At 35.8% G+C, this 23,183-nt stretch overlaps 3 protein-coding genes across 4 annotated transcripts in view; 2 read left to right on the top strand and 1 right to left on the bottom strand.

The window, feature by feature from the left end:
* Positions 1-23,183, top strand: part of LOC112054725 (frequenin-1) — a 227,718-nt gene that overhangs the window by 196,690 nt on the left and 7,845 nt on the right. For both annotated transcript variants that reach the window (XM_052890641.1, XM_052890640.1), the window contains 5 exons: positions 16,958-16,982; positions 18,320-18,368; positions 20,079-20,168; positions 20,745-20,823; positions 22,511-22,599. In XM_052890641.1, coding sequence (XP_052746601.1) covers positions 16,958-16,982; positions 18,320-18,368; positions 20,079-20,168; positions 20,745-20,823; positions 22,511-22,599 — 332 coding nt within the window. The remainder of the gene's footprint in view (positions 1-16,957; positions 16,983-18,319; positions 18,369-20,078; positions 20,169-20,744; positions 20,824-22,510; positions 22,600-23,183) is intronic.
* On the bottom strand, positions 124-1,113 carry LOC112054642 (uncharacterized). The gene has a single exon (XM_024094529.2). It carries the CDS (start codon positions 959-961, stop codon positions 365-367), a length of 597 nt encoding a protein of 198 aa, XP_023950297.1. The 5' UTR covers positions 962-1,113; the 3' UTR covers positions 124-364.
* On the top strand, positions 3,625-10,194 carry LOC128199714 (uncharacterized). Its single transcript, XM_052890636.1, has one exon. It carries the CDS (start codon positions 4,801-4,803, stop codon positions 9,961-9,963), a length of 5,163 nt encoding a protein of 1,720 aa, XP_052746596.1. The 5' UTR covers positions 3,625-4,800; the 3' UTR covers positions 9,964-10,194.

The following is a 23,183-nucleotide window of genomic DNA, read 5'->3' as shown; positions in this document are numbered from 1 at the left end:
TAGAATCTGGCTTAATATTTCTGTATCAAGTTTCAAAACATATGATTAAGTTATAAAGTAGTGAAATACTGTGGATTTTCCATACAATGTTCATAATAAACGATTAAGTTCAACTTTAAAAAAAGTAATGAGACCTAAAAATATATGAAATTCCTGCTCAGCTTTTCACAATTTTGGTCTTTATTATCAACCTATTAAAATAAAGATAAAAACATTGACAAAATTTCATCTACATACTGTATGATATCAACCAGTAAGCACCGGATGACATTTTTACACAGAACATCAAGTCTTACAATTTGACAACTTATCGGTTTTCAAACAGCTTTTATAACATCATCACCACCATGAACTAAATCTAAGTTTAATGAATTTCTAATTGATTGGTCATTTTATTGTGGAACTTAACAAATTTTATCATTGCTTTGCTTTTTAATCCCGTGACTGTTCTATTGCTATCTACAAGTAATACTGGATCTTCCTTCTTCTTTTGAAAAGGTAGGGGCTCATCAGGTTTAGTAATGAAATATATAGAAGGAATTTTCGGAGTCATCGGATCACCGTCATCATCAGGAAACACAACATAAACAACAACTGGCTTTGCATTTTCTCCTTTACCAAGTCTCATATTTTTAGGCGCTGTTGCTACTATAACATTGTAAGCATCAAATGGTTGCATAATAATTGGTATATTTATATAACTTGTATTTTCTTTTACTTTAGGCTCCTCAGTTGAAGATTGAGGTGGTAATATTATTTTGGCAATCTGATTCGTGGATCCTATTTCCAAGTTTGCACCATCTGGAAGGACATATTTTGAAAGTACTTTTTGTGCAGATCCAGGTTTCCAATCTTGAGGAATTTTCGCGAATAAAGCACCAAGTGATATGTCCTCCTTTTCCAAGACTGGACTGAACTTAACATTAAATCGGCTATTTATGGGCATGCTTCGTAATCCCATGACGTATAGAAGTACAACGAGCACTCGGATAATCTGTAAATAATATACATTTAAATAAAAATCTTACCCAAGTAACCTAAACTATTAATCGTAAAAAAATGCACGTACACTTCCCAGAGGCACTGAAATTGTATGCATACCGACACTTTCCAACGGAGTTTCAAAAATAAACTAACGGTTAGTTTACAGAAATCTGATTCGGCTGGCCACTCCAGCCTTTGTTTGCTATGTTTATAAACAAACATTTATTGGCTTAGGATGTTTAATAGTTCGTCATGAGAAAATTAAACACGCTAATGTCATTTACCGTTGAAACTGTTTATCAATTGAGCAATTACATCATGATGATAGATAGCAGATATTATATGTTACACTGCTAGTATTAGTAGTTCTTCTTTACTATAATAATAATAATTATAATAAATAAAAAAAAATTCAAGTTTCACTCGTTGATATAAGAGATTATTGAGTAATATACACATAGGCTACTTTTTATCCCGGAAAAATATTTACGGATTTGGGAAAAAACTGAATTTCACGTGAAAGGAAAGATGGAGACGGTTTACTAAATTTGTCATCGTTCATTCGCCTTGCCACCACCCTGTGGTGGCAAGCCTTACGATCCGTAGCTATTCCTCCCGTAATGTAGCTTTCCTAGCACATTCGTGGAACGAACTACGGTTTTGTTTTGGTAGGTCCAGCGCCTTGGTGACCTGCCACTCGCTCTTGTGCCTTCGATCTTTTCTTGCACCACAAGTCGCTATATGGATATACATATGTATAAATAGGAAGAGGATATGTTCATAAAAAGTGGGCATTATATTTATACAATTCTCTTTCTCTATTTTAAAGAGCTATTTTTACTTGATTTTCCATTGTTCTTACCCATTTCATCCAAAATACGCTGTGTTTTTGTTAACGACGGGAAATGCATTAAAGATTGTATACGCCCTTAGTGGCAATACTGAACGATCTCATTGTTATAGGAACAAAAAGTTTAGAATCGACATTCAAAACGAGCTTTCAGCACTCACAGCCAATGTGGACGTAAGATTTCACTTGATAATTTATTTTATGGAGCAACAATTACTTGGCGACATGTAAGGATCAATCTGGAGCAAATAATCGAGTACTAGGCAATAGGCAATTGTTTCGGTCAATTGCTCGATATGTTCCTTATTGCAATTTGCAATATCGAACGAGCGGCTTTAGTGCTTTTTTTACGAGATACCCCCTAACTCTTTAACGGCTGTGTTTTTTTTAGTCAAAAATTTTAGTCAAAATAATTCACCAAAAGTTATTTTTTTTTATATTTTAGTGAGGAAATTAAAAAAAAACAATGAAAATATGTAGACTATACGGAAATACGATTTATGAAGTTATTGAAATTTTTGACTCCATCTCACGATATCTCAACTCTGTCCAAATATTTCTGAAATTTTAACACGGTACCGGTTCTGGTTTCAAGCGAGCAAAGAATGACATGTAAAATATCTTTTAATGGTAAACATCTGAGGACGTTTTGTGATTTTTTAAATTTGTTAGCTATAAAAAATTTTAAAAATCACAGTCTTTCACAATTCTTATGATCCGTTATTAGAAATATAATATGTCCTCATCTGTTATTCAATTGTGATTCGAAATAAATGATAGATAATATTCACCTTGACTCATTGCACGTAGGTATTTGCAAACAATTAAAAAAATATGAACTTTTTAATTGAAAATTTTTAGTTAACTTCCCTATTATTCCCTTCTATTATTTAAAATAATATACCAAACAGAACTGAAAACGCATAGGTTGCCTGCTCTCGTTCAAGGTAGATCGGTTATACGTGGACCGCAAGTGGCACGTTAAAACTAAGCTAATTAGCAAACCTGAGCTCAGTCCCCGCACTGTCATCGCGCCGTTGACAATGCCGCTGAAATAATGTTTGTGTGCCAGTTGTAAACATTGAATATGGTTTATGTAACCTACCTCTTTTATCTTTTAGCCTGCAAGTCAGAGTAGATATAGAGGTTTACACTACAACTTTGTATACTTGAGCGACGCTTGCGATAGTGAAGCACCAAAATAGACCCCAACAATGCCATGTTATAACTATTCTCAACAATGGTTTGATACCCTGTTATAACTATTCACAACAATGGTTTGATACCCTGTTATAACTATTCTAAGATAATCATCTTTTGAAGTGCACTGATGTGCACTTATCTTTTAGTTTCTATTGAAACTCGCTGAATTGAAGAGGACCTATTTCAAAAGCTGAGTAAGCTAAGTTCAGGCATAGACCTCTATGCCTGAACTTAGCTTGACTACTTAGTTAGTATTTAGTCGTTATTATTGGAACAAAATTAAATTATTGGGACTTTGCTTTCCTATGAAATCGTGACACTTGCCTCGGAGACTATATTATAAAGTCGTCGACAAATGGCCTGGGTTTGTAGCCATGTGGCACGTCGATTCTCATTCTACAAACGCTAACGCTTCGAAAATTAAAAAATGTTTGTGAATGAAAAACAGGTCTCTTTTGAGTCGACAGTGTCTTGCACTTCATATATGCTGCTATACTGAAGAGTCATTATGAACCAACATTCAAAAATGTTTGACGAAGCCAAAATGAGTGTATGTATCTAGATATGTATGTATGTATAATATGTATGTAAGTATGTAGGTGTTCGCGCCTTCCTAAAAGTCTGCTGATTCCTTGAAGCATTGTCGTTGCTATTCAAAAGGCCAAGGGGTTGGAAATACAGCGGCGTCATTCACTCGACCGTGAAATGACCTCACTCTCAACTAACGCGCGCACGAGACGGTTGTAGCTTGCCAATTTGTCATAGTACCTAACCTTAATTGCAATAAACCATTTCAACCTTCTCCAAGTTTTTCTTTACCATAAGAAAAGTGGCGACCGTGGACAGGACGAGTCAAATTCCCTGGACAAAAATAACTCAAGAGGATCTTCGGCCACCGGCATCGCAGCGCAAGCCGATCAGCTAAGTGCCCTAGTCCTAGCCTAATTTACCTACCTACCTAGTTCTTCTGTCTAGTAGTAAAGTAAAGTAGTTAAGTATAGTTTTCATTCTGTGCGCGCAAGAGTGGCAATTCATCTACGAGTACAAAGGAGTATAGGTACGTACGTGCCTACCTACAATTATATCCACTGGACCTCAGTTAGTGGCTAAATCTAATTAAAAACAAAATACAAATAATATACGGTTTAGATTGTAGTTGCAACTATCAATATAGGTACCTACATAAGTATCTGTATAGAAGTTCATTAATACAAAACACAAAATTATGCAATACAGTTCTTACTTACCTACAAGTACTACTTAAATTAATTAGATTTCTAGAACTTATAGTCATAACTGAGAACTCACTAGCTAACAAATAATAGTTAAAAAATTGCTTATAATAAAACTAAACTAAACTAAGTTTATTATAAAACTAAAAACTACCTGAGTAACTAATAACTATAATATTTACAAGATGTTTAATTTAAATCTATTATCAAAATAGGTTCCTTTTAAATTTAAAGTTAAGCTTACTTCTATCTAGACTATTAAGTTAACGAATTTGTTTGCGAAACACACTATTAATATAACTCAAACGCACTTATTTAGTACGAAATACATCACAATTTCACGAATTATATCACAATTTCAGGTGCAGCGACAGCTGACATTATACCGACGACCCGGCCGGCCGAAGCGATAAGGAACCGGTTTTTAAACAAAGGAGGAGCGTGAGCTACGTATTGTTTTGCCTAGCTTCAAATAGCGTAATCGTTTTTTTTGCAATTTTGTGATTGAGTTTGCATTTTAGAGTATTTACAATGTCTGAAGCGACTTTAAAGGAGCTGAACGTAAAACGAAGCTCAATTAAAGGAAGATTAACTAAATTTCGAAATTTTTTACATAGTTTTGAGTCTATAAAGTCCCCAAGTGAAGTAGAAATGACAAAATTAACGATACAGTTAGGCAAAATTGAGAGTTTAGGTAGCATTTTTGACGAGTTGCAAAGTCAGATTGAGGTTCTAAATGCTTCTGAGATGGACGATGAGCTTGAGGAACGTGATGCAATTGAACTCGAGTTTGCCACCTTGGTTGCCACGGGTCAGCAGTATCAGACAAGACATAGTCGGGGAAACAACGTTACGGACGTTAACAGTTCTTCCTCTCATTGTTGCCAAGAGCAAACGGGCATAGGTTTCAAGCCTCCCACTATACAGATTGCAAAATTTGATGGTTCCTACTACAAGTGGCTCGAATTTCGCGATTTATATTGTTCTTTAGTTCACGATAACAAACGAATACCAACGCCCATCAAATTTTGCTATCTTAATTCGTATGTGGAAGGTGAGGCTGCAAGAGTAATTAGCAATTTAGAAGTCACTGAAGCAAATTACGATAAGGCGTGGGATCTATTGCGTGAGCGGTACGACAATAAGCGTTTACTTGTTAAGAGTCACCTGAATGCACTGCTAAATTTTGAAATAAAGTCAAGCGAGACAGATAAGGCTTTAAGACAAATCGTTGATACTCTAAATAAAAATTTACGTGCTCTAACCAGCTTAGGCGAACCAACCTCCTTTTGGGACACTATCATAGTTCACATTGTTTCTTCTAAGCTTCCCAGCCAGACTAGCATGAAGTGGGAAGAATTTAGAAATTCCATTGAGGGATCCCCTACGGTAGAACAATTTAATCAATTCCTTAAAGACCGTGCCGATGTTCTGGAATCCTACAACCACTCGCGTACCACTAGTAATTTGACTTCTGATTTTAACGGCAAGAAAAGGCGATCACAATCCGTTATGGCCGCCCGTGTAGTCACAGATACTCAAGGCAAATCTAATGTAACGTGTGATGCCTGTAATGGATCACACCGCATATATGATTGCGAAGTTTTCAAAAGCAAATCAGTAGACCAACGACAGGCTCTAGTTAATAGTTTGAAACTTTGCAGGAACTGTTTGCGCAGCGGGCACAGTGCATATTTTTGTCGAAGTGGGACTTGTCGCAAGTGTAAGGGACGACATAACACGATGGTGTGCAGTAATAACCAAAAACCTGTTCCACAAACCAATGTGGAATCAACGTTCAGCAACTCAGCTAAGGCATCTAACGATCTTACAGTTAACGTTGCTAAGCATGACAGAAAGGTAACGATTTTGTCTACTGCCTTGGTAAAAGCGATCAACCCAGCCAACGGCAAATTCGTAGTAGCACGCGTATTACTAGACTGCGGTGCGGAATCTAGTTTTATTTCAAAGGGCTTGCAACAAAGGTTAAATTTAGAGTCTGTGCCTATAAAACCCATTAATGTGATAGGGATCGGAAACTCAACTTCTTGCTCTGTTACAGAGATGTGTACGTTCGAACTTAAATCATTATTTAGTAACTATTCAACTAAATTAACTTGTCCAGTGCTATCAAAATTAACAGGAAATATTCCAAAAACCCTAATATACACAAACGATTTACGAGTTCCTTCTGATATTCAGTTGGCTGACACTAGTTTTTACGAGCCGTCACCAATAGACGTGCTGGTCGGCGCTGATATTTTTTGGCAAATCGTAGGTACTGACCGACAATCGTTAGGTACAAATAAACCTTTTTTAATAAGTTCAGAGTTCGGCTGGATTTTGTCTGGCCCTAGTCATTCAGGAACTCTTCCTAGTAAAATCAATTGCAATTTTGAAGTCGGAATTTCCCATTCAGATAACCTCGAAAAACTATTGAACCGATTTTGGGAACTGGAAGAAATTTTACCCAGAAGTCTATTAAGTGTCGAAGAGAAGTCTTGTGAAGATCACTTCCAGACTCACACCTCACGTGATTCTTCGGGCAGATTCTGCGTTCGTTTACCTCTAAAAGATTCCCCCAGCTCCTTAGGAAATTCTTATATAATCGCAAAAAAGAGATTTTTAAATTTAGAAAAACGTTTTAGAACACAACCACAGCTCAAATCTCAGTACGTTGAATTTATTAACGAGTATGTAAAGTTGAACCACTGTTCTGTTGTGAACATACCCAGATCGGAACCGTCCTATTATTTAAGCCACCATCCAGTATTTAGGCAACAAAGCGAAAGCACTAAATTAAGAGTAGTATTCGATGGTTCTGCTTCCACATCGTCAGGCATCTCTATCAATGACTTGCAATTCATTGGACCACGAGTTCAGGATACACTGTTTTCTATTTTATTGCGTTTCCGTCAACACAAATACGTGTTGACAGGTGACATAGAGAAAATGTTTAGACAAATAACTATGCACGAAGACGATCGTAATCTTCAGCTCATTTTATGGCGAGACAACGAGTCAAAACCGCTAGAGATATTGAGACTCAATACGGTAACTTACGGTTTCGCGAGCGCTAGTTACTTAAGCACAAAGTGTATTTGGACATTAGGAGAGGAATGCGAGGATGAATTAATAAAAAAGATAATTCAACACGATTTCTATATGGATGATTTACTGACAGGAGCCGACTCCATATCAGAATTACGTTATATTTTAGATTCGGTTATTTCTGTTTTACGTTCGGGTTGCTTTCCTTTAAGAAAATTTAAATCTAACGTCATGTCAATTTTTGAAAATTCTTTAATAAATCCTCAAGAGACACTAACGCTAAGCGAATCCACAAGCACTCTCGGTCTGCAATGGAGGCCATCCACCGACAGTTTAAGGGTTATAATGGATTTTTCAAAAGACACTGACAAAGTAGTAACCAAGAGAGAAATTTTATCAAGCTCTTTCAAGGTGTTTGATCCTCTAGGACTTATTTGCCCATGCACTATTGGACCGAAGGTGCTTATTCAAGAATTGTGGCGTCGCGACATTGGTTGGGATGAGCCAGTGCCTTCGGACCTTCAGCGAGCTTGGGAAGACTTGCGAACAGAATTGACAAAACTTGAATCGTTGCAGGTCCCAAGGTTAGTTATCTGTAGTTCTCCTAGTAGAATAGAACTTCACTCATTCTCTGATGCGTCTATTTCAGCTCACGGTGCCTGCCTATATCTCAGATCTATTAGTTGTGACGGGCAAATAGAAGTCAAGTTACTATGCGCGAAGTCTAAAGTTAATCCTAATAAACCTATTACGATTCCGCGTTTAGAGCTCTTGGGAGCTCTTTTGGCCGCTCGTTTATCCAAGTCTGTGCTAGAGTCCCTGAGGTGCACTGTCGATTGCTGCGTTCATTGGAGCGATTCCAGTGTTGTTTTGGGTTGGCTACTCACAAATCCGAACAAATTAAAAACATTTGTCGCCAATCGCGTTGTAGAAATCTGCGAGACAACTCTGTCATCGAATTGGCGTCACGTGCCAACAGATCAAAATCCCGCAGACCTTATCTCACGTGGCACCAAGGCTACCAACCTGCGAGCATCAACTCTTTGGTGGTCAGGTCCAGAGTTTTTAACAAAAATTGATTCCGAATGGCCCGTCCTGAACAAACAATCAGAGTGCGAGTTGCCGGAAATAAAAGCTCACACAACTCAAGTGTCAGAGGCGTTTGTTGATTTCCAAAGATTTTCTAACTTCATGAGGCTCAAAAGATCATTTGCTTACTTATTGCGTTTTGTTCATAATACGAGATTTCCTAAAAGTAAAAGAAACGGTCCTCTGACAGTTGACGAGTTGAGCCTAGCATTAATTTATCTTTGTAAATTTGCTCAAATCCAATCGTTTTTCGAAGAAGTTAATGCATTATCAAGTAAACGCGACATCTCAGCAAAAAGTACCCTCCTAGCGCTTACGCCTTTCCTAGATGAACAAAATGTTATGCGTGTTGGTGGTAGACTTGAATGTTCAAATTATAGTTACGACAAGAAACATCCTATCTTACTGCATTCAAGGCATCATTTGACATACTTAATATTTCAATACGAGCACTTTAAACAGATGCATGCAGGACCTCAACTATTGCTATACGTGGTTCGGAACTACGTGTGGCCTATAGGCGGTCGAAACCTAGCGCGTCGTGTCGTGCGTAGCTGTATAACGTGCAAGCGTCTCAAAGGAAAAACTGCAATGCCAATGATGGGTCATCTCCCATCGCAACGCACCACACCAGCATTTCCTTTTCAGACTTTAGGCGTGGATTTCGGGGGCCCGTTCACCATTTTGAATAGAAAGGGTCGTGGGGCTAAAGCATCCAAATGTTATTTGTGTCTGTTTATTTGCTTCAGGTATAAGTGCGTACACTTGGAAGCAGTGACGGAATTGACTAAAGAGGCGTACATAATGACCTTACGTAGGCTAATAGCCAGGCGTGGAAAACCTGGGGAGATTTTTAGTGATAATGGCCGAAATTTTATCGCAGCATCCAAAGAAATAGCCAATTTCTTAAAAGAGGCACCGAATTTTCTCTCTGACTTTGCGGCTATCGAGCAAATAAAATTTCACTTCATTCCAGCTTACGCTCCTCACTTTGGAGGCCTATGGGAAGCTGGTATCAAGTCAGCTAAGCACCACATAAAGCGCGTTATGGGCAATACCAATTTAACGTATGAGGAATTGTCTACTTTGTTCGCACAGGTGGAAGCTATTCTTAATAGCCGCCCTCTGTGTCCTATCTCTTCTTCCCCTAACGACTATCAATCCCTTACCCCAGGGCACTTCCTGATCGGTAGACCGCTGACATCGCTAGCGGAACCAACGTTGGAGATGGACAACCCTTCTCGCCTGCAACGTTACGCACGCATCGAGCTAGCCCGTCAGCATTTTTGGAAACGGTGGCAAAACGAATATATCTCCGAGTTGCAGCACCGCTCCAAGTGGCGCACTCACGGCGGAGAAAAACTTCAAGTGGGAGACCTGGTGCTTCTTCGAGAAGAAAACTGTCCCCCTCTTCACTGGCGAATGGGACGAGTGAAACAGTTGTTTCCCGGCGTCGATGGCGTATCCAGAGTAGCCGACATCACCACGCAGAAAGGAGACGTACGAAGGGCTCTCACGAAGCTGTGCCCTCTACTGTGTCAAGAAACACTGTAATACCGGAAGTATTCCAGGGGGGGAGTTTATGTTCGCGCCTTCCTAAAAGTCTGCTGATTCCTTGAAGCATTGTCGTTGCTATTCAAAAGGCCAAGGGGTTGGAAATACAGCGGCGTCATTCACTCGACCGTGAAATGACCTCACTCTCAACTAACGCGCGCACGAGACGGTTGTAGCTTGCCAATTTGTCATAGTACCTAACCTTAATTGCAATAAACCATTTCAACCTTCTCCAAGTTTTTCTTTACCAGTAGGTATGATCTATTTATATTCCACCTAAACTTCGTCTGGAAAACCTCTGTTAAACCTACATGTTAAGAGGTATATAATATGACTGTGACTATGGCTGTACCTTAGCCACTTATGTACCTAAGTATTTCTCGATTTATATCTAAATTATTTTCTCGTTTCGTAATATTTAGACTCTTTGTAAGTCGGATTATAGTTTTTAATTACAACTAATATGTATAGTCCCTTATCCTAGTAAAATGTTAATTAGTTAAAAATATAAGTGTTTGTTTATAATTTTAAATTAACAGCTGTTCACTAAATGCACATGAAAGTACATACGTACCTACTTAATTTAAAGAAATTGTCTACCTGTTTGTCTGTTAGTTCCAGTTAATCACTCAAACTTCCATTAACAGTTCTACGCGGGTGATACCGCGGGTAGTATTACAAAATAAAGACGAGACGAATTTAAATAGTTACTTTGGACCAAACTCACTCGTATGAATTATTTACGATATGGCTGCTATTAACAGGAAAAGCACTATCAATCATTGATGAAATAACGGGTATAATAAATACGAAATACTATCCATGTCATAGAACGTGTCGAATATTTAATATACAATGAAAAATAAACACAATATATTATTGAAGATCCGAGTTAAAAACGACCTTCACCCACCTGAAAAGTATTTTAAATCAAACTAGCAGATGCCCCGCACCTTCACTCGCGTAGTTTCCTTTCTCTTAGGAATACATGGATAAAATGCAGCCTTTCTCATTTACAAACGTGACTTTCTATTAGTAAAATAATTTTCAAAATTGGGTTAGAAGATGGATTGCGGTAATCTCTGGAAGATTACCGCCAACAACCTCACTAACACTTTACCTCTTTATAATATTAGTACAAATTCAGTATGTTAAAAAATATGCTGCAAGTAACTTGCTTAAAATCTCCTGGCTAAATTATCATTGATAATAGTTAATAACGGTTATTAATTTTACAGGCAACCTCGTTTTTAATATTTTTTACGTACCGAATTAAAACACTTTTCATCCAATAAACGGATGGTTGAAGGTGGTTTCTAATCCAGAACTTAGATATATTTTCTTCTGAATATTTACTATGATATAATAGGATTATCATACGAGTAATAACCATTTTAAATTAGTTAATGTAGCGCCTATGTGTAACTAATGAAACGTCAGAACGATTATTAACACTATTTGCTTCACGGCATCTAATATCGCGTAAAATCTAAACCGTATACGTTACTTGAAACGGTCCTTAGAGGCTGCCTATCTCGTGTCTCTCTGCCCTATTTATCTTGACAGGTTTATTTATCTCGCGACTGGATAATAGAAGAGAAAACCTACTCAATGTAACAGTCGCATCGAAGGTATTTGTTTACTTACCTATAAATCAGGATTTTATAAATTGTTCCTGTCAACTGATGAATATCGCATCTATATTATATTGACTAAGAGCCTGTGATACCCATTCCTTCGTATTTTATAAAAGTTGAAAGTTAGGTCATGCTACTACCTTATTAAATTATAGTTACGAATTACGATAAGGAACTATGTAGCTTTGGGAGGAAGCAGATTTTAGAAGTTCAGACCAACAATAGTCCAAGTTTCAAATATATTTTTGTATTTTCATGGATATCGGATGTTAGATCAATGGTCGGATACAGAAGGTAGCGATTCTTGGTTGGCCCGTATTGTGAGCGGGCTCCTCATTCTGGATCCCTGACCATTGGAACTCCAATGCCTCCGCAATGGGAGGGCTGGATTTCAAAGTCCCGTAGTCAAGTTTTGCTATGTCCGTCTATCTGTCTGTCCAGCCGTGGTTTAGCTCAGAGACTATTACTCCTAGTGAGCTGTTACTTAGCTATTAAGATCATCATCATCTCCTTTCCCTTATCCCACTTATGCAGGGTCGGCAAAATATGTTAATCTTCTCCATTCATCTATGTTACTTGTAACCTCATCACAAATTCATTTTACTCTTGACATATTTTTTTCATTTCTTTAATGCTATTATTATATTTGATTTATATTGAGTATAAGCATTAAAAATAACAAAATCATAAAATTAAATGTTGAAAAATATTTTGTAGGGTAATAAAAACTCATTTACCTAAGTCTGTTACTTACTTTACGTTGGTACTTAAAACTCAAGTACCAACGCGTAAAGTCGGTATGTCTTTTTTGCTATAATTTATCTTATAGTGTGGGATTTTTTGACAAGTCTTTAAAAAATATAGTGGGTCTATCAAATACTATTTTTCGAATCAGGGTTCCTTTTGTAACATATTTAGGTTTAAAATGCTGTTTTGTTAGAATCAAGTGCGTGTGAGCAAAGTGGCTCTCGAATGAAGATGATATAAATCTTCTATACTAATATAAAGGTCAAGAGTTTGTTTATTTGTTTGTTTGAACCGGCTAATCTCAGGTCCGATTTGAAAATTTCTTTTAGAGTTAGATAGTCTATTTCTCGAGGGAGGCTATAGGCTATATTTTATCCTCGAATTCCTGCGTGAACCACGCGGGTGAAACTGCGCAGCGTCTGCTAGTTTCTACATTAATTCGTTTTATTCTTTGACGGTTATTTCAGGACCCTTAAACATTCTACTTTTTAAACCCACCACAGACTTAACTTTATAGTTGGTTATAGTGCTATGTTAGGAGCATGTACAAACTTACAGCTTTGTTAAAATCACGAAGGTCTGACAACCTGTGCTCTCAATCGATAAGGACTAACCGACATGTTTACCTCAAATGGTATGAGTAATAACAGTTGCTTAACATTGGCATTACTCCAATGGCGTCCTCCGCCTCTTTCACAGCAGCGAGGTTCAGAGTAACTGCCATAAACTATATCAATAAACCGAAAAGATGTATGGCGAATACCTGTCCATAGATTATAAAATGATTCTGCTATAGTAGATCACTAAAACAGATCTATGTTAAATATTCTTCTGTTGTGAAACAGTAAATAAATAATTAATTAATACACATTTTTAACATTTTAGCGTTATTAATTAAGGCTTATATTTTATTAGTAAAATTATTTATATGTTGTCCTCAAGCAATCTCCTCGTTCTTTATTCACAATATTTATGAACCGCTTCGTTTTTAATTAGGGAGAGCATTATCACGCTTTTATCTTCCACAAAAAGGTTTCCTTAATTAAAACTTGTAGGAAAAACTTGCTACGGTATTAATTTACTTGGATATACAAAAAAAATATATCCTACTAGTTATAAACGCGAAAGTTTGTATGGTTGTATGATGTTTGTTTGTTTGAACGTTTGTTACTCTTTAACGCCGTTACTATAGAAGTGATTTGGCTGAAATTTGAAATGGAAATAGATTTTACTTTGAAAAAATCAAAAAAATCAAAATCAAAAATCATTTATTTCAAGTAGGCTCAGTTTACAAGCACTTTTGACACGTCAGTTAACTATTTGTAAAGATTGGATAGAAGCAGGCGTTACTTTGCGGAAGTTCATCATGATTATATAATGATTTATTTATTTTTTGCTATCATCCGCGAAAATTCGGCGAACCCATGCGACAACGTCACCCAGGTCCGACAAAATACTCTCTACGTACGTTTCACCCCGAAACCGGAGCATCCTCAGGAGATGTTGACTCTACAACGTGCAATTGCAAAATTTTTGCAATTGCACGTTGTAGAGTCAAGAGAGTATTTTGTCGGACCTGGGTGACGTTGTCGCATGGGTTCGCCGAATTTTCGCGGATGATAGCAAAATAAATAAATCATTATATATTTGTAAAGATTCTACCACCGGTGCGGAAGGCAGGTTCTGCTGAGAAGATACCGGCAAGAAACTCAACAGTTGCTCTTTTGAAAAAGTCATACAGTATTATAATTTACAATTGATAACAATTACTGTTTACATTTCTTATAGTTTTACTTCCTGTGTGAAGGTGGAAGCTGATCCAACGACCTCCAAGCATCTTTATCATTAAGGAACTCATCAATGTTGTAGTACCCTCGACTAAGTAAATGTTTTTTAACACATTGCTTAAAGCTATGCATTGGCAGGTCCATCACAGTCTTGGGGATCTTATTATAGAAGAGTACACCCAAACCTACAAAAGATTTTTTTACTCTTTGGAGACGATATGCAGAAATAACTAACTTATGCCCGTGTCTAGTAAGACGTGGGTTTAAATCTCCTTTTCGTTTGTACAAATTAATATTTTGTCTTACATATACTATACTGTTATATATATATTGACAGGCTACTGTTAGTATGCTGGCGAAGGGACTCGCGTGATTTTATTTGATATATTGCTCGAATTGCTCTTTTTTGAAGTACAAATATAGATTGTATATCGGCAGCCTTGAATTAAAACATATGCTACTTTTTATCCCGATATGAATTTGAAGTAGTGATAGATTATAGTCTGGATTAACACATACGTAATTTGTGAAAAACTGAATTCCACGAGGACGAAGTCGCGGCCTTCCGCTAGTTTTTTTTTTATAATTATATAACCATCTCGTTAGTTAGGTTATTTTTTGTATTGATTGAGATTGAGAATATATCTACTACATTTTACTCCGAAAAAATCCATGGTTCCCGCGGGGTTAATGAAAAACTGAATTTCACTTGGACAAAGTCGCGGGCGTCTGCTAGTATGTAATAAACTATTTGAAACTTAAATTATTCTAGCGTAGAGTCGTTTTAAAAATTGATGCAACTAAATTTTAAGACCCCGATTTTACGACTTAAACTTATATATGGGTTGAACTTACTTATGTAAGTGTCAATAAAACTGAGCAATTAAACCTGTTATGCTGTACTTTCACATAAATCTTTTGTGGAATCACCTGTTGTTAATGACTTTTTTAATGGCTTAGCTATGAAAAATCTTAGAATAACAAGTCATGATCTATCTTATTGTAACTTATAGGTCATAGCTTAAGACTGATTTATTTTAATTCTTGGGTATTAATAAATTAAGTAGTTTTTTCATCCTTAATTTTAATTTAATTTCTAAAATAGTGTATACATAAAATATTTTTATAAGCAGGTATTGTACAAATTAGGGTAACATTATAGTACGAATTGGTTTAAGCGTAATAAAAGCTTTAGATATTGTTTATGACCATTAGCTAATCACCTCGTACAATATTATTCTGAGTTTATTATCTATGATCTTATTTTGATTGGGTTTTACGAAGGGCGGATCTATGAAACGTCTTAGACGTTTAATATTTTGTTTGCAAAGGTAGATGGTGAGAAATTAATTACCTACTCAATTGTTAGTTTTCTTTAAAACGACTCTTTGCCAGATACTCTAGTTTAAGTTTACAGGGGCATAGTTACCGCCGTATTGTCCGCATCAATGTTATGGGGCCTTTAAGGGCGTATCAAATGCAATCCTCAATCTCCTATGGTTTGAAGAAGCTATGAATTCCCGTTTATTCATACGTTCTCCAAACATCTTTCTTTCAAAGAAATCTTTACTCTTCATATTGGGCCATCCAACTAATTTTGAGATAGGGCTCCTCCAAAGGCATGCTACACCAGTGATAGACGGTTACATAATATTACAAGTATTGAGTACAATAACATAAATCCGACGTCCGTAAATCCTTATGTAACTAGGTATTTGTGGTACGCAAGGACTACTTCTTTAAATATTCATTTCAATAATCGAAAAGATTTATACGCAGCAGGTATTACGACTGGCATCGCAAAAATCTTTTTAGCCCATGGAATTCGACCACAATAGATCATTGTTACACAAAAATATATTTTCGACTAATACGAATACGTATTGAAGTTCAATGTTGCGTTGAAGATTATTTCTAAGGTGGTCTATTTTGTAAGGTATTTGTAAGAAACCTTGTACATAAAGGATAAACCATGTACCTACATAGAGGATCAAATCCATACGAATATCTACAAAGATTTGCAGGAAATGTTTTGAAATATAGGTACTCGAGTATTTATAATGAATGAACGAATGAAATATACTTTATTGTACACCAAAAATAAAAATACCAAGCAACAAATTAACTTAAAAACTAATGTACAAGGCTATTTGCCTCTTTTGTAAACAGTGTTTTAACTGAATTATGGAAGTATTATAAGCTATATTTTATTTTGTCCCGTCAATAATAACCAGTATTAAAAATAATATAAATGAAAAGATATCTACGTAAAATTTTTGCCACCGAAACACAACACGTCAGCAAGTGACGTCATTCATAGAGATAACAGCGTGATTGGCGTTTGCAGTGATGTGATTATATCACGTCATCCCAAGCGCCAATCACAAACCGATGCCTTGTAGCGAATGACGTTACAGTTTATGATTGGCGTTTGCGGTGACGTGATAAAAATACAATTTTGTTTTATAAAAATATTACAATTACGAGACTATTTTCAAAAATAAAAATGTGATTAAAGTTTCGAGGCATCTAAACTGCCTCAAAAAATCTTCTTAGTTTTGTACAGCAGGCGAATAGCCTATTGACGGTCTTATCGCTAATGAGCGATCTTTTCCAGACACTCAATCAAAAAAGTGAAAATAAGTAGGTACAAGTAATAATGGCGGCTATTACTATACAGAAGTAAACAATTTGGATTCATTCGAAAAATCCAAACTGTATATTTCAAACCTAATGTTTTAATTATGTTTCTATAAAGAAATTATATTGATCACATACTAGTATTACGTATTTTTTAACTGAAATACATTTGTATTGTTACAGTTACTGAAAAGGAAATAAGACTCTGGTACGTATTTTGCTTTTATTTTTAATCTTGGCTGCAAACAGGGGGTGTAACCTATTGTTTGACGTGTGTATTTATAACTACGCGCCCTTAAAGCTCTGGAATGGATGAACCGGTTTACATTTAGTTAGAAAGATTACTCGAGAGTGCAATTGTATATGTTTCATTAAAATTCAGCTGTTTAATAACTACTGTGCGAAAGAGGGGATGAATAAATCTTAGAACCTGAATACGTCCGAGAATTAGTTTGTATATTGAAATAAAATAAACATGAAAATAAATTTTCTATAATCTTAACAATTTTTCACAAATTACAACACCGTTTAAATTCTTCTGTTGTAATGGAATTAATGTTTAACATAAAAGTCGTCTAGTTTTCATTAATTCCCTCATGTTTCATAATTCAGTCATGACATTCGTAGCTGTCGAGGGTTTTTCAAATTTTGTAATTGTATTACAAGTGTGGGGATGATGTAAAACTTTAAAATCAATATCTATCAGCTTACTAAAAGCACGGTAAATACTGAGTCAGGTAGAGTTCTTGTTACGTGAACGAGCGATAGAGTGAGGAACTTAAGTGTTGTACAAAGAAGACTAGTCTAAGCGCGTGTACAATGTGGCTCTACTATAATCCCACTTTACTCCGGCTAGGTATCTTTAGTTTTAGTCTCTGCTTTTAACTAAAAACTGGGTAAAAGTTTTAAAACTCAAATTTCGAATTTCGAAGTAAAAGTGGGATTATATTCTAACACGCCTACTAATCGTATAACTATAGTTGACTATAAGTAAGCGTTACTTGGCATAAGTTAATTATACATAGTAACTAATTTATTAATTTTCATATAGTCAACATCCCAATATTCAGTTTTTGAGAAACTTCGGTTTCGGAGTGAAACATTCGTAGAGGAATTTCTGTCGGATATAGGTGACTTTATCGCTTGGATTGTTTTACGCGGGTATTAGCAAAATAAATAAATTAGTCACTATTCATTATCATCAACCCATATTCGGCTCACTGCTGAGCTCAAGTGTCCTCTCAGAATGAGAGGAGTTAGGCCAATAGTCCACCACGCTGGCGCAATGCGGATTGGCAGAAATTACGTACGCATACGATATACGATGTTTGTCTTTTACCGTTTGAGACACGTGATATTTGATTTCTTAAAATGCACACAACTGAAAAGTTGGAGATGCATGCCCCGGACCGGATTCGAACCTATACCCTACGGAATCGGAGGCAGAGGTCATATCCACTGGGCTATCAATGCTTTCTATTAGTCTAGTCACTATTTAATAGACCATTTATTGTTAAAATTAAAAATAACTTACATAATTTTCAGGCACAAAGGATTTCTGAAGGATTGTCCAAACGGCTTGCTGACTGAACAGGTTAAGTTTAAAGTTTATTTTTTAATTCAACGACACGGTTTCGATCTCTTCTACAGTTAGGTGATGATTTAGTCTAAGAACATTGGTGACGATAAGGTCGGAAATTTTGTTGTACATACAACCTATAGTCAGAGTGAAATAGTCCTGAGTCATTGCTACATTCTTTGTACTGTAGGTCCCTTAATACCTAAGGCCGAAAGAAAGTTTAATGGAGCAATATGCCTGAACACTAAACAACGCGATAAAAGGGCCATAACTAACCATGGCCGACGCCTACAATCATACCTTTGACATGAAATTTCATGTTCAAATTCAATTCATGCATAAATCTAAAAATATTAGATTGGGGATGATGACTATATTTATTTTTATTATACGTTCGGGTAAATAAGGTCAATGTTAACTAAGCAAAGATTGTCTGGATATTTGCAAAATAAATAAGTTTATAAAATTTCTAAATATATTTATCGTAATTAGATGAAAATTCATACAGTTTTAGCTTCCTTACATTAAATATGTCATTTTTTGATATAAGAACAATAAACATAAACGCACCTATACCAAAGATATTAGTAATTCTGTTTCAACGCCCACTCTTTGAATCCCTGTAGCTCCGAAAGTAATAATCGCAGATACCGTGTTACTTTTATAAAATTGCTTTACTAGGAGTATTAACATACTCTTAATTTATACCTATACTAATTAATTAAAAAAACTGTCATCATCCCTATTAAAAACATGCTACAATATTTTACCAACTGTATTGTTGTAGTTAATTATGAAAGTCAAAGAGGAAAAGAACAGTATCACTAAAAATATAAATGTTAAAAGGTAGAAAACGATATATTTTTGTAAAGATATATGAGGAATTTTATTTTTTGATAAAATTCATACTAATATTATAAATGCAAAAGTCTGTCTGTCTCTTCACGGTAGATCCGCTAAAGCAATTTGGATGAGATTTGATTTAAAGATGGATTGTACCTTGGAGCAGAATAAATATTCTTTTTTATCCCGGAAATGTCCATTACTCCCGCAGCATTTGTAAAAAAACAAAATTTCACATGAAATAAGTTTGCAGATACCAAGTCAAGGATAAATGAAAATAATTTATTGCATTATTTACAGAAGCACCATGTTAGTGATCCTTATATTAAAAGTTAAATGAAAAATTAACATTACAGTTTTATCTTATCTTTACAGTTAAACCTAGTTGTACAGGTTGCTCGAAAGTATTTTCCAAATCTCTGAGGTTATATTCTTTACCGATAATTAATTAAAAATGTTCAAGGGACATTTAATATTTTCGGGGTAATTAATATTTCTTTTGTAAATAGGTCTTAAAATTTGTCCCTTATACGCATCCTTATAATTATCACGTAGCTAAGTTTGACGTTATTTAAAATGCAAGGATAGATAAAGGCGTTTCTTTCATGGATAGTCGGAATTATTTAAATTACTTTGTATAAAAAAATAAAAAGTTTTTATTTTTTAGTAAAAAAAATATTACTTATGCAGTTTATTTATTTATTTATTTATTTATTTATTTATGTTTATTTATTTAGTTATGGGAAATGCTCCCGAGCACCCTGTATAGCCTGCATAAGCGGAACTCTGCGCGACCTGAAGCACCGTTTTTTGTAGTTTCTATAAATCTCGTTAAAGCTACGAGAATAATTTACATATATTTACACGTATATATCTTTACAGGGCTTTATAAAGATCTACAAACAATTCTTTCCTCAAGGTGACCCGAGCAAGTTTGCGTCGCTAGTTTTTCGAGTATTCGATGAAAACAATGTGAGTATGGTATAATCTGCTTACCAGTACAAGATCAAATATTTATATGTAAATGTGTATGGTGAAATCAGCTATCTTAGTAGGTACCCATAACACAAACTGCGCTTACAAAATTTGTTTAATATATGTTTAAAATAGGGTACCTACATAGTGATGTATATAGTGGAAGAGGGGGGGAGGGGGGTGTCCCGTGCCCACCCTAGAATTCTGGGCTACCGATATGGAATTATTTATTTATTTACTTACTTACTTATATTTGTACCACACAATTGTACCAGAAGGGTAAAGTATAGCCACGATAGAAGTCTGCTCTATTCAAAAATAAAACAATAAATAAGTCAAAACTTTGCGAAAGTGGTCAAATATACCCCATCTATCTATCATATATACTCTTGCTCAACCTCCTCTTCATGTGCACATTTACACAACTAAATTGAATAAAATTCATTCAATTTTAAGCAGTAAAACTTTGAAATGCAATAAATCTAATGAAATGAAAATGTACTGGTCGTCATTTACATCCAAGTTGTAAACATCAAAATGCTAAGAGGCTAATAACTTTATGCTATTTTCTAGGACGGGTCCATTGAGTTTGAAGAGTTTATACGAGCTCTGTCGGTGACGTCACGGGGAAATCTAGACGAGAAGTTGCACTGTAAGTATAAAAAAATCTTCGAAATGTAACTCTAAAGATGATGTGATGAACCTGCCAATGCATAGCTTTAAGCTATGTGTTAAAAACATTTACTTAGTCAAGGTTACTACACCATTGATGGTAAAGATGCTTGGAGGCCGTTGGATCAGCTTTCTATAAGAAATTGTAATGTTGTCATCTCAGGTTTCTCCTTCTTCAGCAGAACCTGCCTTCCGAACCGGTGGTACAATCTTTACAAATAGTCAACTGACGTGTCAAAAGTGCTTGTAAACTGAGCCAACTTGAAATAAATGAATTTTGAATTTTGATCGCATATTACAAGCCTTGATCTATTACTCGTATACTGAGAAAATGCGTTATAACGGCCATTAAAAGTCGAAGGTATCGGAGAATTGCTTCATCTTTGCCACGGGGTCTGAGTCTTGGGTTGGGCTATAAAATATTCAGCTTTTCTTTCTAAAGCTCCCTAATTCAATATAGGAGCAGTCAATAAATAATTTTAGCAAGATTCGGGTTGGTGGCGTTAAACCCCCGAGTGTCAGAGAGTACATTAAACGCACAGAGTAACCAGAGAGAGTCTTTACAAACTGCGTGCTGAAGCCGGTGCAACCCATAAAAAAAAAAACAAAAGCCACGCGTCTCCGTGACATCCGACATATACAAACTTTTTTCATAATTAGTATTTCAAAATTTAACACTAACAACAATTATGTAAATGTATATATTATTCAAATTTAACCAATAAAAAAATACTCCATCTTATTTTTTGTTGAGAACAGTTTTTAAAATATTTAAAAACATAAAACGCCGTTTTTCTTAAATATTATTGAAAATTATTAAATATTCGTTTTTGAACCTCATATTCGTGACGGGTACTACACCATCGTATTCCAGACTCTCCATCTGTATATTGATTAATCTGTGGTTAGACGCTAATCCCGTTCAATATCATTACCATCTGAGAATGTTAATGTTTCCAAAAGTCAAACATCACGTTATCCCGCGTTGAAGTAGCGTATTTGGTCTAAGTTCCATATGCTCCGATAACGAGGGAGGCATGCGCTTGTAGACATGAGACACGTCGATTCTTTTTCTACAAACGCTAACGCTTCAAAAAATTACAAATGTACGGGAATGACATTCACTATCCACAAGTCACAGTTTTCGATCGGACCTGTCCTTCCCATACATTTTGTTAGTTTTCGAAGCGTTAGCGTTTGCTGAAAGAGAAGCAACGTAGCTACAGACCCTGGCCCAGGTAGTGGCACGTCAAAATAATGATGAGGTATTTTAATCGCAATTACAAAACGTCCTAACTTCATGCTTCAACTGCTTTATATTGTATTATCTAATAAGCATGCCTCATTGGTCCCGTGGTACGCTGGTTCAACTACGGACAATAAGGTCTAGGGTTCGAATAGGGTCAGGTCAATAAAAAATACGCCTGGAGTTGGGAATTGGCGGAGTTAGTACGCCCCCATGTCTCGGAGAGCACATAAAGCTGTCGGTCCTGCGCCTGATCTCTCATCGATCTAGTTGGTATGCCGTCCCATCGGGCTGAGAGAGTACACCTGTGCTTGCGCACACACTTGTGCACTATAATCTCACCACGAGTCGCCGTGGGCGAAAAAAAAAACAAATCGGGTGGGAGCATATTAATATTAAGCATCATAATATACCTTTTCAGGGGCCTTCCGTCTGTACGATGTCGACAACGATGGATATATAACAAGGGATGAAATGTACAACATAGTGGACGCGATCTACCAAATGGTGGTAAGTATTCAAATTAACTTAAACTGAATTTAAAGGAGATGGTCCATTTCAGGTCCACTCTTGTACCCCGTATCATTAAAATTTTAAAAATACAAGGATGTTATTAAAATTTATTAAAGTGAATAAATGTAACTAAATAAAAATAAATTAATTAAATTAAAACCCAAGTTTTTGAGTTATACCAAGATGGCGCCCTTAAAGCAACTATGACATGACAATTGACAGCAAACGTCAAATCGATTACTGCATTAAAAACGTCATCAATCCGCCATAATTACCCTTAATAGTGTTGCATATCTTGGGAGTTATTAAATATTATTTCGAAAGAATTAAAGTAAATTCGTAGATCTGTATAATCAAAAATAGTTTAAAAAAATATTTTCTTTTATTTCCACTGACTGGACCTGCGCTCCATACAATTTTGGACCATCTCCTTTACGGATATTTCAGCAATATTGCAATATTACCCAGAACTAGCAGACTCCTCGCAGTTTCGTTGGAATACGGGGAAAAAATATAGTGCTTGACACATAAAACTAAGGTGTCTTTATATCGAAAAAAGACTTTCAAAAATCAGTTCAGTA

This window comes from Bicyclus anynana, chromosome Z (genome assembly GCF_947172395.1).
Source record: "Bicyclus anynana chromosome Z, ilBicAnyn1.1, whole genome shotgun sequence".
In the NCBI taxonomy this organism is placed as follows: domain Eukaryota; kingdom Metazoa; phylum Arthropoda; class Insecta; order Lepidoptera; family Nymphalidae; genus Bicyclus; species Bicyclus anynana.
Note: the sequence above shows the minus strand (reverse complement) of the source record. Positions and strands in the feature narration are given on the sequence as shown.

Excerpts from the sequence above, each read along its gene's own strand:
- LOC128199714 (XM_052890636.1), top strand. The coding sequence starts at position 4,801 with ATGTCTGAAGCGACTTTAAAGGAGCTGAACGTAAAACGAAGCTCAATT.
- LOC112054642 (XM_024094529.2), bottom strand. The coding sequence starts at position 961 with ATGGGATTACGAAGCATGCCCATAAATAGCCGATTTAATGTTAAGTTC.